Source organism: Pseudochaenichthys georgianus, chromosome 6 (genome assembly GCF_902827115.2).
Source record: "Pseudochaenichthys georgianus chromosome 6, fPseGeo1.2, whole genome shotgun sequence".
NCBI classification, from domain to species: Eukaryota; Metazoa; Chordata; class Actinopteri; order Perciformes; family Channichthyidae; genus Pseudochaenichthys; species Pseudochaenichthys georgianus.
The window spans coordinates 36,264,179-36,281,590 of record NC_047508.1 but is presented as its reverse complement, the minus strand read 5'-3'; the positions used below and the strand labels follow the sequence as shown (position 1 = coordinate 36,281,590).

At 41.9% G+C, this 17,412-nt stretch overlaps 1 protein-coding gene across 1 annotated transcript in view; it reads left to right on the top strand.

Annotated features, from left to right (window-relative positions):
* The window catches only part of fbln1 (fibulin 1), a 29,346-nt gene extending 16,800 nt beyond the window's left edge, over positions 1-12,546 (top strand). Inside the window, exons 15-17 of the mRNA XM_034085543.1 lie at positions 734-879; positions 2,132-2,272; positions 11,930-12,546. Coding sequence (XP_033941434.1) covers positions 734-879; positions 2,132-2,272; positions 11,930-12,069 — 427 coding nt within the window. The 3' untranslated portion in view covers positions 12,070-12,546. The remainder of the gene's footprint in view (positions 1-733; positions 880-2,131; positions 2,273-11,929) is intronic.
* The last annotated feature ends 4,866 nt before the right edge of the window (positions 12,547-17,412 follow it).

Here is a 17,412-nt window from a genome sequence, read left to right as displayed (position 1 = left end):
ACCCTTGATTTATGGGGTTGTTAGTGACTTAGAAACCTCTCTCAAAGTCTTATGTAGCAGACAGGTAGTGAATAGTTATACTTCAGGTGGCGTTAGCCTTAGGAGCCAGCTGAGGCCCTCCATTCCCGTCGACCTGTCACTGATTAGTCTGTGGAATAAACAAAGCTCTAAATAATAGGATGAGAGCTGCCCTGGGGATAGGCTGGGGAGTTGTCTAGTCATGTTGCTCACAATTTAGGAGTCTTTTAGAACACTCCCTTGCCCCATAAATCCTCCTCAAGAGATTATCTGATGTGAAGCAGGGGATGCTCGGCAAATCCAAATATTTTCCTGAGCAGGTTGTGGATCATTCTTTGTGAGTGTAGTAATTCATTTCCCACACAGCTTGAACGCATGCATCATAAAGGCACCAATGGCATCGCGTCTCCACAAACTACTAAGTTTGGCTTCAGCATGATGGCAATTATTGTCACCACCCAGAATTGGAATGTTATTTATTTTTGACTGATGTATCCAGTAACTTCTGTGTTGTCCAGATATTGTTTGTGGCCATTGCTGTTGTCCTCACTGAGTTCTTGATTACACAGAGGGCTGCTCCCAAGGATGCCCTGTTATTTTAGGCTTTAGAAATCAATGGTGATTAACTCTGACGTCTTAATATAGATTATTACCTAAAGGTCAGAGGACGTGTGTGTTTTCTTTTGTGGGTGTGTATGTTTGTTCTGTCCTTTAGAGTGGCGAGGCTTCAACGCTCTGACACCATTCGCTGTGTAAAGTCCTGTCAGCCCAATGACGTCGCCTGTGTCCTGGACCCCATGCACTCAGTGTCCCACACCTTCATCTCCATGCCCACTTTCAGAGAGTTCGCAAAGCCAGAGGGTAGGTACAAAGCATGGTTTAAATGCATACTAATAATGGACTTTTGGGTTAACATGCAGAAAAAGTATAAAAAGGGACAAAATATATTCAAGTTTCATTAACAAAAGATTTTTTATAGTTATAATAGTTTCCACATCTTGGGAAATAAAGTTATTCCTTATGTATATCTTTTTTCAGAGAGTTAGATTAGAAACTACTCTCATATGTTTCGGTCAATTATTAAGCTTAAGCTAGCAGCCGGTTAGCTTACTTTAGCATACAGACAAAAGTTAGCTTGACTCTGCCGTAACGTAATGAACAAAGACAAAGACCAGAAGTAGTGTAAAAGAAACAATTTCCACGTGAATTCAGGAGCCATAAAGATGCTGACAAATGTTCCGCTTTGGACAGGCTAGCTCAACCTCTCCAGTCTATGCTAGGCTAACCATCTGCTTGTTGTACTGTAGTTTCATATTTGCTGTATGCCACTATGCCGATATAAAAGTGGTAGGCCCAATGGTCTTCCCAAAATGTCAAACTTTTAACACAAGGCTTACTTTATATTGCTGATCATCTAAGCTCCTTTAAAGATTCCTGTTAACCCTCAATCCAATAAGGTTAATAGTTGAAGCTTTATTGGGACATAACGTCCTGTTAAAATCATGGGAAACAACAGATTTGTTGACAGCATGATAACTTGTTGGGTTTTTACTTGTACCAATGTGTTCCTCAGCCATTTTGATCTCTCCAACTTTACTTTATCTCCATTAATCTCAAATGCATTTCACTGCAGTTGTCAGAATCCACATGACTACCACTGACCACCAAATAAGTTATTTCATGATGTTCTCCATGCAATCCGGGCTTGGCTGGCCTACACCAGAGAGAACGAGCCATGTTTGTTGGATATGAGTAACGGCGGTAATCACTCGCAGACAATGACAGCTGACAAGCATCTATTGGCTGGCACACAGTGCATGTTTCAGACACACTCATGCTCAACGTCACGGAGAGTTAAGCTCTTGTCGTTTCTCATAAACTCTGAGTTGGGGTGCAAGGGACTCGAGGCTCTTCAGCTGCACAACAGCATTGCAAAGCCTCAACCTTCCAGTGACCCTCTGAGTGTACAATAAACACAGACCATTTTATTGTCTTTCTCTTGGAAAGAAAAAAAGAAAAGCAAGAGTTGGCACTGGCTTGGCGATGCAATCCCAGAGTGATTATGAGCGTTTATGCTCCACAACTTTTTTGTCTAATTGTTATCTTCCAACAGAGATTGTTTTCCTGAGAACCTCGGTGCCAGCTTACGGTGACTATCACTTAAGCAGTTATGATGTCAAGTTTGACATCCTCGAGGGCAACGTGGAGAACGCCTTCGACATCATCAAGCGGGTGGAGAATGGAATGTATGTGGGTGAGTACCAGGATTTTACTTGGTGCGTAAAGTCTGGATGAACCAAAGTAGGGCAATCATTTGACAGTAGCAGTTTATCCGAGCAGCCTTTACAGTCTTCGTGACTGGAAATGGCATTTTCTCTTTAAAGGAGAAAAGGGTTTTAGGTCTCATTTGAAAAATGTATGAAATATATGTGCATTTTTTTTTAATGCAAATCAAAGTCACATGTGCGCTAGAGAAGGGACACAAAGAAACAGAAATCTCCCATAAGGAATGTCTGGACGGCCTGTCTGGGCCGCCCGACATAAGAACATCTGACACAGGCCGTTATGGTCTTTGCACTGTTGTGGCATCATGTAGCTGTCATCATCTGCATGGGGGCTCTTGATGTCTGTGTCTTTGGAGAGCTGTCCTCTGAGTGGCTCTTTGAGATGGACCAAGGCCTGTTTCTGTCTCACCAAATATTTGGCATCGATTTCCACAGTCTTGTGGTTAAACAAAGTACCATTTAATTCACTTATCTACGCCTATGCTTATCCCTAGCAGATTGTTACTTTCCACTATAGTACATAAATGACTTGTGTTTTCACATATGCACCAGTGATTGCAGTTGACAAGCATTTCAATACAACTACCTGTTTACTGAGCCAGCATGCAAACAGAGCCCTACACAAGTAGGAGCAGCAGATACCATCTCCACCGGTTTGTAACAACAACACATGTTTGGGGAGAAACCATTCCCATCTTTTGGTTTGGTGGTGACCCAGCGCTGCTGCACGCCTGTGGGAGAGCTGAACTGAGCCTTGGCCATGGGAGGATGAGGGTGTTGTGAGCCCAAGGATGACACATGTTTGGGCCCTTCTAGGTGTTTTGGTTTTGTGTAGAGATGCATGCAGGGTGGTAGAGGAAGGACAGCGTCTTGTTCTTCTTCTCTCGCTGATGGATGAAGGGATGGCCCGTCAGTATGAACATCTGTCTTTACAGAATGAAAGCGAGAGAGTGTTTCACTGATTCAAGCTGGATTGAAGGCGCACGCAATCGTTCCTCTCTTGTACACTTGTGCAGAAACAGATGTGAGCTCATCAAACGTACCCAAATTCACACACAAAGACAGACAACTGTTTATAACCAGCAATAACTCACTGTTTAAGCTGTTTAATTATATTGTACTGTATAATGGTATGTTTTTGTTGGAGTGTGCAATTGTGTAATTCTGCATGAGTGATTAGCCTTATTTTGTAATACATTGTCAACTGTGTGTGTCTGTGTGCCTATGTGTAAGGAGGATTTAGGAGAAATTCCCTGTTTATAGTGGTGCCCATTTGCAAGGGAAAGTATGTGTGTGTGTGCGCGTGTGTGTGTGTGTGTATGTGTGTGTGTGTGTGTGTGTGTGTGTGTGTGTGTGTGCGCAAGGGAGGGGGGAGAATAAAATTGCAGAGGGAGAAAGACAAAGTGAGACACTGTGATTCAATGAAAGAGGAAAGACTGAGAGAGAAAATATGTGCAGAAGTAATCCTGAGCGCTTTGCTTCATGTGGTTAAATGTATTGTTCCATTTCCCCACGCTAGGCCTCAGTGTCTCGCCGAGCATTAGAGCACTTAAACTCACTCCCACATGAAAGGGCTGTTTGTGAGGAGCCACTTCTCTCCCAAACCCATTGGATGCTTATTGGATGCAGCTCTTGCATGTTTGCACCAGTTGCCCATCACTTTTCCAAATTGAGGCCCTGTGCACTGGAGCCTTTGGCCACTGACTGCTCGCCATGAAGTGTGGCGTCCACGGTGTGATGAAGGCCCTCTTGGTTTTTATTTAGTGGGTTGCGCTGCTGGTGCTTTGGCCCGCAGATGCTGCTGTTGCGTAACCATTGTACGAGGCTTGCTGACGTGTCACTTAAGGAAGCTTAGTTTCCAGTATCTCCAGTGTCTCCAACAGTGGTCTTACAGCTTGGTGGGATGTGAAGAGAAGCAGACATTGAGGCTCCACTAATGAACAAGTGCGTGAACTTTGGCCATTATTTTTGGCCACTTCTTGTGTTTTCGAAAGGGAAAAAAGAGGCAATTAGGAATCCTCAGAATTCGATGTCTTAAAAAAAAGAGATTCTTGACATGTCTGATTGGCTGACGCTCTTTTCCGTTATGCTCACTTACTCTTAAAACCAGTCAAATGCACACACAGGCATGCAGTGTTCGCACACACACACACACACACACACACACACACACACACACACACACACACACACACACACACACACACACACACACACACACACACACACACACACACACACACACACACACACACACACACACACACACACACACACACACACACACACACACACACACACACACACACACACACACACACACACACACACGCATATACACACACACTACCACAAAGAGTAAGAATTGCAGTACTCTTTCCTAGTTTCTGGTCATCCATCACTGCCTTTCCCAGTACTGTCACATCTGGAAGACAACAGCCTGACAGCCGTACACATCTGTGCAAACACAACAGGCCCTCAGCACTTTGAAAACATGATCAGAACCAATCAAACACTTTCATATTCCAGTGACGTCCCCAGTAGCACAGCGGCGACCGCGCAACATCCCTGCAGGTATGTGGGCACACGGCAGAAGCGATATATCATCCTCTCTAAAGACAACATTTGTCATACACATATTTGGAAACTCAAACATCGGAGGAATGCATTGCGCATGCTAGTGATGTCATAGACTTTTGATTAGGGACAGGTTGTTTGAAAAGGGTTGATAATGGGATGATTGATTTGGACAGTCAGCAGGTGGATATTCCTCCCTTAGAAATCACTGGCTCTGTGGAAGAACGAGTGCTGCTGAGTCTCTCATCTCTGATACAATGCTGGTACTTTCTTTGTTTGGTTATCTCTCAGTGACATACAGTACATCACGGGGGATCAATATTGTCTTTTACCCGTCCCATTGAGGGTAGGTCTAGAGATCAAGGTGGGCCTGCTGAGGATGTATGAATTCTTGTAGATTTACTTTAGCCGTTACATATTAGCTGTTTAAATGTAATACGTTTTTGATATAGGGTGGGGACACATGTGTAGAATATAAACCAAGTTTAAAGTTAAAAAAGCCACAAAACGTGTTTATAATGTGACTTATTTTTTGGATATGTCTAAATCAAATGTACAATACAATCAGAATCCCACTGTGGAATCAAACGGTCAGGACATGAATAGTCATCCCTTGAATGTGTCCAAATGAGTAATACTTTGTCATGGAAGGATTTCAATGTACCATTAATCACTGCTGTCTGATTCTTTTTAGCAGAAAAAACTGATTTATGTAGTATTTATGTTTATCTTACTGGACAGCAACGGATAATAAAGCACCCTCTCTTAATGAATCATAGCCCTTCTCTGGAGAAAGTCTGAGACGCCTGAGCTAAATTCCATTCATATTTGAAATGCAGGTGGAAATATGCCTTTGCGGTTTATATCCTGTGCAGAGAATAAATACCTTATGCATTGCCATTGACACGGGGCTGGCAGCCAGTGAGGCAGACAGTAAGATGAATGGAAGAGGAAGTGGACAGTTTGTCTCTATGCAGGTAGTCATGGTCGTCAGGGCGGCCGTCCACAGTGAGCGGTGGAATGTGAGTGGACTGTGTGAGACATGACTGCTTCAGAGCCAGTGGAGCTTGTGGCTCTGGCTTGTGGCTGTGCTGGTGAGGAGTTGAGGACAGCAGTGGAGATAAGCAGACAACTCGCTCCGTTTTAGAGGCTGTCATCTGGATGAATCATGACATGGCAGCAGCGAGCCCACTAGAGCGCGCCAAGCCCATAAGGAATCCTTGTCTGCCCCACAAGAGATTAGTACGGCTAATCAAAACATGGTCTTCTCCACCCAACAACCACACTGTCAAAAACACAACACTCCCCCAAGGTGGTCCTCCACCACCAATGTGCTGATGAAGAGATAGTGATGCCGATATGTCACGCTGACAAAAGGTATGCATACTTATAGCACACATTACTTGCTATAAAGCTGTCTTAATAATTTATCAAATACACTTATCTCCCCTGGGTGGGTGATGTATTTCATTTATACTCATCATTATTCTTTGCTGTCTGGCACTGGGATATTTGGAAAATGTAAAAGGTGATAGCTCAGTTCGTATCCATTTTCATATAGTAGCGAGCCAAAATAGATAAGAAAGTACTTAAAGGTCCCACGCCATGGCCATTTCTACTGATCATATTTCCATTGTTGAGGTCGACTAGAATAGATTTAAATTGTGCAATTTTCCAAACTCACATTGGTTTCTCATACAGCATCTCTGTAAAGTATGTGTATTCACTCTCTGTCCTAAACGGCTTGTTGGAGCTCCTGCCCCCCCCCTCCCTGTGAGCCCAGTGTGCTCTGATTAGTCGGGATGTTGCGAGGCTCGTTGCTGCTCGTTGCTGCTCGTTGCTGCTCGTTGCTGCTCGTTGCTGCTCGCCGCTGCTGCGAGGAGCGTGACAGGTTTCCGGGTTGGCGATACAGCGAGAACAAGCAAAACTCATCCTGAGCACACACAAAGTCACAGCCGAAGTGAAAACAAAAGTGTGGCTTGATATTGAGAAAGAAAAAGGTTTATAACGCTGTGAGAATGGGTCTGCGGAGAGCATTTCTCCGCCATCTCAACTCGCCTATTACCAGCGTTCAGGGAGCTCTAGTCAATGAATGGGGACGCCCTGCTAGTTAGCCAAGGGATCCTGGTGTGGGAGGTGCTCCGCGGATTGGTCCATTTTGGCCAATCCGGTCATTTGTTGTTGATTTGGGTGTTGTCACAGAACCCAGGAAGCACACAATGGAAAATGAGAAATCTCCAACGAGGCGTTCTGGGGCAGCACAGACAGGTATTTTCTGTGTTAGAGTTGTACTCGCTACAGGGTGTACTTTGAGGGGTTGTGACTCTGCAGACCGTTTACATGCATAAAAACCTTCATAACACACAAGGGGATGGGTAAGAACTGGAAAAGCATGACATGGGCCCTTTAAACACCTTATCACAATGCTGGATACTTCCTTCATTTATAATGCGGAAGAAGATTATTATAAAACATCCTGATTTAAACTCCAAACCATGCAGATCTGCATAACCTTTCAATTCAGTCTCTAATGTCAAATCTATACTTTGACTCCGTAGTTATGGGTTTTAGCTTTGTAAGGTCACTTGTAATACAGTGCAAAGGTTGTGGTAAAGATAATGGTGCATGTTGTGTCATCTCAGCTGCTCTGACCCATAACTGCTAAAACAGAAAGTCCAAGAAAAGAACCAACCGATTCCCTACGGCTACTTTTCAATGATGTCACTACCCAATGTGCGACACTGTCCACAATTGACCCATGGGCCATTTGAGAGATCTGTAAGTATGACTCGCTGTTAATTGACCTTAAAATATCAAGCCACATGTGCTGGCCTTTCAGAGTGAAGCTTCCGCTCCCTCTTTGGAGTGGTCAGTTGTGTTTGGACAGCCTGACTCGACGAGCCAAAGTTGTACCAGTGACCATGCCGTAAACACAGCATGGAGCACTCAAGGGGTCTTTGCACTCAGTCTTTGTACATTTATGTTGGCAATTTGAAAGGATTATATTTTGGCTTTGCTGTCAGGTAATCAAAACTGAAATTGCTTGCTTTGCTTATTGGGTAACAAGGGTTTATGCCAACATAGCTCAGCAATATGGTTTGATACAAAACATATCTCAGTTATAGCCACAATGATGATGAAGATACCCTCCAGTACCCTCTTTGCATACTGTAACTCTGTACACCACCTGGATACTCTCCAATGGTTTCACTGGAGCGAGCATGCATAGCACCACAACCAGTGTGTCATTATACAATACTGTGGTGAGGCCAACGCATATTTTTCATTTGTCTCTGGTGTTAAACCCGCTCATTTTGGATTTTGTCATACACTTCCTCGTTGAGTTGAAGAAACCAGAAAACCCAGAAATTGTACTGTTTACATGTTACCCTTCAATATTGCACCGCTCGTGGCCATGAAGGATGACAAATGCCTTCTGGCACTCGCTTCACTTTGTTTTGTGGCAGTGTCTCTGCTACTAGCATGCATTTATTTAAAGCTATTTTTTACTGAAGGGGCTACTTCATGGTGTAGGGAATGTGTTGGAAAGCGGACAGATTGTACAGCTGTTTGTTTGATGGTGGATTTGAAAGCCAGCGCCGTCACCTTTGCACCCTGTGGCAGATACCTCAGTGAGATGGAAAGACACCGCAAACCTTTCCAGCACAACAACTAAATCTCAGGAACGTCAGCCCTCAGATTACATGACCTTGCAACCAATTCACAGAGCAAATTGTTTTGTTAACCTCCCCGTGTTTATTTATATGAATCTCAGGTTGTAGCCAATCAAAGTCAACCTGTTTTGTGGCTGTTGGCTTTTTGCCTTACAGCCCCGATGAAATGTTAAAGATGAGTATGCGGTTGTGGTTTCACCTCAGGTTCACTGTTAGCATGTTGAGGCCCAGCTGTTAGCTGATGCTTCCCTCATTCAGGATACCACTTTGCTTTGATGGGACACTTACGGAAACACATACACTGACCTTAAGCTCCTTTGTGCAGAATTGGGCCCACATTTAAACAACATAGTTACACTTTTCTCCCCCTCAAGGCTGTGCAAAAAGCCTTAAGTCAAACAAAGGCTACATGTAGAAGTTGAATAAAACATGTTTCGACAATTCAACAAATTGGTAAAGTAACAGTAACACATCAATCATACATTCTTTGGTTTGTTATCACGACCAATTGCGTCCCAAAGGTTACAGTAGGGTGAAAGTGAACTGTTATTTTTTAATTTCACTAGTTTCTAACCATGAATTCAGAGGACATATGGGTATTAGGCACGATAACACCATTTTGTTTCTCAGAGACCAGTTTAGCCATTGTGCATGTGCTAATTAGACCACAAGAAAATGTACAAAACAAACAAACACATTCCACATATTGCTCTATTTAGAAGTCCTTAATAAATGTTCAGTCCAGACGCAATATGTGTTTTTGTTATTTATTCATGCCGTGAGATTGTTTAGCTTATTTTCGTAGAAAATATTTAAAGGATTTTCAGTTTAAAAACCAACCCTGATTGTAGAGTGTTAAGCCCTCATTAGATACAGGCTACACACATTTAAAAGAAAACAGTCCTAATAAAGACTGAATCCAAGTCATATTGTGCTCATAATATTTTACACATCTTCGTTGTGTGCTTGCTCAACTCATCAGTGAAGCCTATTCATTTATTTTGTCCGAGTTAAGTCGACAAATCATGAACCTTCTGATCTCACTTGAAGTTTGCGTTGGTCAAGGAGTTGAGTGCCATAACTTTTTTTATTTCATGTTAGTTAGTCTCTTACTGTTGCTGCTGCTTTTAGGTTTAAGCAAAGGTTAGTTCTTCCTGATGACTCTGACGCTTTGGAAACAATCAAATCTCAGTCCCAGTCCCCTCCGTCTGGTGTCACTATGCAACAGAGTCCCAAAACACCCAAACAAAGGGGCACCCATGGTCGAAGTGGGCCCCATTCCACACTCCTCCAAGTGCTTATCGACCGGATCTGCTGGAATCTGCCGTGTGTCCACAAATCCGACTGGGAGAGAGTAAGAGAGCTAAGAAAGTGTCCAAGAAAGAGTGAGAGACAGCAGTTTGCTTGCCCCTTCCAGAGTTAAAGATGGTTTCCTGGAGGAATGCCTCCATGGCTGTATCGCGTGACTGTGACTGCTCCCCTCCATCAAACACATGGGACTCATTTACCCTTGTGGGCCACAGGGATGATGCCACAAACACCAGGCCCCCTCAAGAAGGGAAGAGAGGGGAGAAAGAGAAGAAGGAGAATGAGTGGGTGGGGGGGTGTCTGCCATCATACAATGCCAGTGTCCCAAAGGACGCAGCGGATAGCGCATAATGGCTCATCATCTGCCCTGTGGTGAACGACGACCAAATGGGTTTTACTGCTTTATTACAAGTACCACAAAAAGAAGCCTCATAATTCAGAGCGATTGAGGCAATGATCTGTCGTCATTTTGATCCATGTTGAGTTAAACCAATGAGTCATAGAAGCTTGAACAGTCTACTGACTCACTTGTGAATAAGACAGGAAATGAGAAAAACAAAGAGGACGGTCGTAGGTGTGACAGGAGGACAGGGTGCTGATTGTGCTGCCTGCCCGATGGTTGTTCAAACAGGCCAGAGCTGAAATGTCACCAGCCCTCTGCAGAGAAAAGGCCCGCTGACAGCCTGTATAAACACTGGCATTCCCCCCCGTGTAATCGCATGTTCACTTAAAAAGAGCACCCAATGGATTCCATGGGCGTTCAGTAATGCTCCGTTGTAGTATGTTCACTCTCCCATCTGTTTTACCATGATAGAGGGTGTCCATTCAAAGGGTGGAAGGTGGGAGGGGAGAATACAATCCAGATCACTGGGCTTCAAATCAAATCAAAATCATTGTCTTCTGAGAGCGGTTGGTGTAAGGGTCAGCATTAAATACAACTATTTTCCACCAAAGAAATACCCTTGCTGGCATTTATGATGCTGGATTATTCGCAACATCACATATTTTATACACCAGCTAGCGTAAGAAGTTCATCAACATCGGAGCATCTTTTTGTGGCAGCGCTCAAATCCCGACAAACAACCAATCTAACAGCCAATGAAAATGGTCTTGAAATGTTATGGGAGGCGTGTGGCGCAGTGGGTTGTGCGTTGGTGTTCGGTACAGGTTCAAACCCCACTGCAGTCAGCATGTCGTTGTGTCCCTGGGCAAGACACTTCACCCCAAATTGCTCCTGTGGTGATTGTCCACAGTATTGAGTATGTAAGTCGCTTTGGATAGAAGTAATGTAATGTAATGTTAAAATACACGCTGGTTTCTATATGCAAAGCGCAAGCTGTTACACAACCAATGTAGAAAGCTGTATTGAATACAATGGAAGTTAATACATTTGAGGGAGCTGTCAGACATACGTGAGACGGAAGACTGGAGAAAGATCCTGAAATGTGTCTGGTTGAGACAGCCTGTGACCAGGACATTGTTTTTAAAATGATATGTTGCTGTTGAAAGATATATGTAAATTCACTGTGCTGAGCACCAAAAACAAAATGTTATTATCCTCAATTGTCTTGGGGTGGCAGCAGAAATAAAAACGTCAGCACTAAAAACCCAAACTATCTGCTTAGCTAGATACTAAGGGTAAGTGATAAAACATGCTTTGGGTAACCCTTTAAACCTCATGGCAACGAACAAATAAAACTAATGGAAAAAGTGGAAAAAACAAGTGTATTTTTGCTCACTGCTGCTCTAAATCCACCAATAAGGAATACGAAAAACGACAAATGTATATTGTTGTCAGTCAAACCAATAAACCATAAACGAGACATATATAAGAAATTATCTCAGATTACATTTAATTCATTTCATTGCCAGCTGGAGCAATTTCAGGTCAAAGGTCTTGCCCAAGGCCACTTTGACATGGGGATCGAACCAGAGAACCTCCAATTGATAGACCCCTTAAATCACATCCACTCAGCTCAACGTGACATGATCCAGCCAGCAACAAAGTCTTGCCTCTATTGTCCCAAACTGTGGTCTGATATTGATGTTCCTCTTTGTCTTATTCAGGTGTTGTCCGCCAGGTGAAGGCCCTGATTGGTCCATTGACTACGGTACTGAAACTCTCCATGCGAAACCTGACAACTCAAGGCGACTCCGGTCAGAACATCATCAACGTTCATGTCTTCGTCTCCGAGTTCTGGTTCTGAGAAGTGGATGCCAAGTGTTACTATATGTATTAAGACATCTATTGTCAACACTTAAAGCATTGGTTTTGTTATGTCAATGCATAGATCAGTGTCAAGGTTTTAATGTTATGTTTGACTATATATTTGACAGTTTCTAAGATGAACGGCTACTTGCTGCTTCTGATGAGTTCACTATACCTTATTTGGAGGACAAGCTCACTCTAACGTACACTCCTGCGTCGCAACTAGCATAACAGGGTTACAAATTGAACTTTATATTATTAAATATCTTTCAAGAAAAGAGAAATCAAGACATTTTTGTTCAAATGGAAAGTGCATGCGTTTGGAAAGGTCATTAAAGGATACGATGATTACATTCAACACTATTCTTTTCATGACATTATACGCCTTTTGTTTTTGTAGCATTCACATTTCCTTTCTTACTGTTTGCATTGAATGAGGTATTTTTTCTATGGAATAAACACTATTTTAGTTACAGTATTTGTCAATTTTATTTATTTATTTTTTATATTCCCTACCATTACAATTTAAAGACGAGTGGTTGAATTTGTTACTGAATTTACACTTCAGGAATTTACACTTCAGGAAGTTAACTAAAGTAAAAAGCCATGAGAACATACATATGGAGAGAAGTTAAGAAGCTAGCTGTGATAGAAAAAACGGTTATAAGTGGTTATTTTGTAGAGGTTATATTTTTTCCAAATAAAGTTAAACAAAGGGTAAAATATCCAAATCAGGAGCATATGAAAATGTTTGGCCACTTCAGTTCATGTGCACTTCCTCACGCTACTCCCTTACAGAGACAGAGGTCCAGTTTTTCACAGTGTCTCCTCATACCACAATCCCAGCTCTCGTTATGCCCCATTATTTCTTTCTGGCCTGCTGATGGTCCACTGGCACGGTAAAAATAAGAAGCCTGCAGTTTGTTAAACGTGAATAAGTACTTACTTAATATTTTAAAGCACATGTGGCTGAAAGAGATCTGTCATTATAATGTTGTACATCTGGGTTTGGTCCCTCTCTCCTATGAGACTCAATGTTCTAATGTTTCCGTCTTGAATGCTAATCGCTGTATATGTTAACAAGCTTAGAAATATATTCCCAACGTCTTGATGACAATTCACCATTAATGTTTTAAAAATGAAAACCTTAAAACATGCCTTTTAAAATGTAAGTATATCAAATGGGTTTGTATGACATTGGTAACATGCAGTGTTGAAATGTAAAGAAGTACATTTACTCAAGTTCTATTCTTATTTTGATGTTTTTCTTGAATTTTTAAGCTACTCTATTACTCCTCTACATTATCAAAGCCAATATTTACTTACTTACTTTACTTAATTTTTTACTCTACTAAATTTATCCGACAGGTATTTACAGATTTAATATAGTAGCCCATACAAAATATTAATAAACTAATAAATAAACATTGACATATAAGTGTAGGTTAAATATCCAGAAGCAGAAGGGGTTAAATTAATAATCTTTTTTCTCAAAGTAATGATAAACCTGTGAGTTGGATGTAGAAAAGTCAGAATCAATATAGATGTTTTTTACTTTAAAGAAAATTCAGATTGAACATGGTAAAAAACTGTAGATTATAGTGTCCGTCCAAAAATTATGTTTTACTTATAGTGAAAACTACCCTTGTATGATGGTAAGGTAGACTAAAAGCTTTAGGAATCCAAAGTACAACATATAATAAGTACCCTGTATCAAGATTGATGCAAAACAAGTGAAATTTTACTTTTTTAGAGAGGTTTAGCTAAAAAAACTCCACTTCTGAGGTGATTTGGGTGGAAATGGGGGTTTTACCGTTTCTCTGGAACCCATTGGTCGATTTTGGTGATTGACATCTCTTTCTGACCGTTAGAGCGATTAGAATCGAAGGGGAATCTCCTCACTCACACACAGTCTAAAACAAAAAGGTGTAGGCTTCGCGCACACAGTTTTGCACCAGAGTGAAGCTGTCTCTAGGTCTGACTTCTAGAAACGGAAACGCGGGTTTATTGCTTATGGATTATCAGAAATCATTTCAAAGGGACACAGACACATTGGATTAACCTGTGGATTAATTTCAGCAGCGTTTTTTTATCGTTTTAATGCCATTGAAGACCACTTTTGACCAGACTACGACACAGGTGAGCCATGTTAGCGTTTTTAGCTACCTAGCGCCATATGTTTTGATGTTTGTTCTTGTTATTATCTCTGCGAGTTCGTATAATTGAGTGATAATGAGGGTACCCTTCGATTCTGTGTCACCTCACAATGTGAAACGATGGGTTGGATGTGCAGCAAAGATACATAATAAGGTTTTGTGAGTGAATTTCGGTGCAGTCATCTGTTAGCATTTTTCGCTCGTTGCTAATTCAGAGGCTCAGCGTTAGCATTGTGGGGGTTTTTTTTGGAAAAAAAATTAAAATGATCAGTTAGATGAGTTTCTTCCCATTACATGGATATAAAACATTCATAGTTTATTAAATGAACATGCCCTCAGACACTGTTTCCTGCAAGATGTTGCGGCAGTGCCCCGGAACCGGGGTCTCTCGGGCTTAACAGGTTAAGATAATACATATTATTCATTAACAAGCCATAAAGAGTACTTTTGCACCATATGTTCCACTTTTACTTGGTTAACCCCAGTCATGAACACATTGTAACTCGTGCAATACCCTGAATGAAGTCACAACTCATTGACAGAAAACCTGATTATAATAAATTACACATTTCAATATTAGCAGCCAAACAGAGACAATTTTAGCAAGTTTACTTTCATTTATGGTGGTGTGTTGAATGTCAGTTTCCATGGTGACATTTAGAACATTCTGTTTACATTGCAGCCAATCATATCTGTTTATTGACAGCCTGTCCTCAACATGCCCTCAGTTGAGTTTCCGTAGGATCTACTCGAGATACTCCGTGCATGCGTGTACATATGTTGACTGTGGGTTTTACTTGTGGTCTTTTTGTCCTGCTTGTAGCTTGGGGATGTAATATCTTTATAGAAAATCCCCTTTGGTAGAGTGACAGATTGGGGGAGGGGTAAAGGTGGCAGCAGCAGTTAAAGAACATGGGGCATGGATACTCGCAACCACATTCCTAATTACATTTATCAGTGAACCAGAACTGCCCCCTCCATCAAACATGCGGGGACATCAGACAGAGAGCATGCTGAACACATGTCAGTGACGGCCTAACTACGAGACTGCAATCATCACTGTGGCCGGCTCAGCCAAAGCCTCCCAACGCTTCAAAGACAATGGTGGAGGAGGCGCATACATCAGGATCTGAAGTCGTCTGCGTGATGGATTTTAAGGCTCTACTGAAGGGGGATATCCTCTTCAGAGGAAATAGAGGCCAGCAGGTCAGCCTTGTGGTTGACATGAAAAGAGGAACGAAATGCCGTGCATGTTTGTGTGTGTGTGTAAGTGTGTGTGTGTGTGGGTGTGGTGTGTTTGTCCTAAAAGCAAACTTTCAGCCATGTTTTTTAATATTGTAAATGTTTTCTAATTCTTCTTATCCATTTTCTTTTTTCTATGGTAATGTAAGTCTGAGTCTTAAACTTATTTGGAGGTAACAAATTCTTGGTTGGGAAAAATGTGGGAAATTGGTTTTCCATGGCATTTTTGCACATCCTTATATATTTAAATTGCGATGCAAATCAGTGTCAGTATTTATATTAATTGTAAAGGAGAGAAAAATAGTATAATCTCCGGAAAGAGCTTTGCACACTGAGAAGAAAAAGGCCACTTCCCTCTGTCCAAGTGAAAAGCGGAAAAAATCAGCACATATATACAATAAAAAGTATGTCTATTTTATCAGTATTAGCATTTCAACCACAATTTGAGCCAAACAATGTAAGGACGTAAACGGCTGAACATGAGAATCAAAAAGCCGCATAGCCAGACTGCGTGGGAGGACATTATCCAGGAAAGGCCTCGCTGCTCTGAATCTGGACAATAAGAGGCTGGGGTAGCGTTACCAAACCACGTACATGTGTGGGGACAAATGAGCAAATATCTTCTGCCAGATTCTCCGTCCCAAGCCAAACTGCTTGCACTGGAAGCCGTATTAGTATGACTAAGCCGAGTGGGCTTGATGAGTCGACGTAATGGCAGTGGAGCAGACCTGTGTGTGTCTGCACTGTTTGTTTGTGTACTCTGCTGTGGCACAATGGTGGTCAGGCCTCTCAATGCAAGCGGTCATGGCGGTGTCTGGCTCGGAGAAGACGGGGTATGGGGCTGATGGGAGTTTGCCCAGGGCTGGTGAGGTGGACTGATCCTAGACAGAGACCAGAGGACCTCAGAGGGCACGTGCTCGGCCCACTCCTGCACTCACCCACTCCCTCTTTTTCCTGGCGTCCTACCCCTGCTCCCACCGCAACACATGTTATAGGATATAAGTGAGTTCTTTTAATAAGTTTGGGGGTATTTATGTTTTTCCTCTATTTTACAAACCACTGTTCCTTATTACCATAAACGCAAAAATGTTTCTTGTAAATGGGTACAACCAAATTGCTTTGGTTAGTCATCTTTGTGGTAAATGTCATGTTCAGGAAGATAATGGGTTGATTTACATCTATCACATGTAAAAAGGTAATATGTTTTGTCTAGATGCAGATTAAGTGCCATTGTGTCAGTCATGCATTTACTAATTTTAATAAACCTCAAACAAATGACTGCTAATATCTCCACTGATAAGGGCTTTTAACATATTTCACCTGTGTCAAAGAGTCTTCCCTTACAAAATAATTGCAGAGTGATGTTTCATGGAAGTCCAATAGATGGCAGACGCATACAACACAATGGTGCACAGTCAGTGAGCTTTTACAATGTATTTCCCTGGACAACTGTCACCACCTTACATTACAATTGCAGAAACAGCCAACCAAAGCCCAGTGCTTTTTTCACTTTTCAGTAAAAATCCCTTCATGAATATAACCATCTATCCAGTAGGACAGATTTTCCAATAAAGTCTGAACTCACTAAAATTGATGGCCATCATTTTTAAATATATTCCACTGGGACCTAAATAGCACAACATTAACATCCTGTACGATTCTGACTTAAGCCTGAAAAAGGATTCGATTGCACAAAAAACTATCTGATGTGAACCTTACGGAAAGTGAACTTGGACCGAGAATAGGATCGTAAATTATTGGCTCCACGATGCTATATTTCATGACAAGCTCTATGTAGTATTTTTGATATAAGACTCATTGCCTCCTGTAAATCAATGAAACCTTTTGAGGCTTAGGTTGATAGTCAGTCCCCCAATTACACCAGGGCTCAACCTTGACCAAAAGAGAAACACAAGAACACAAGTGTGCCCCTCCATAACTTA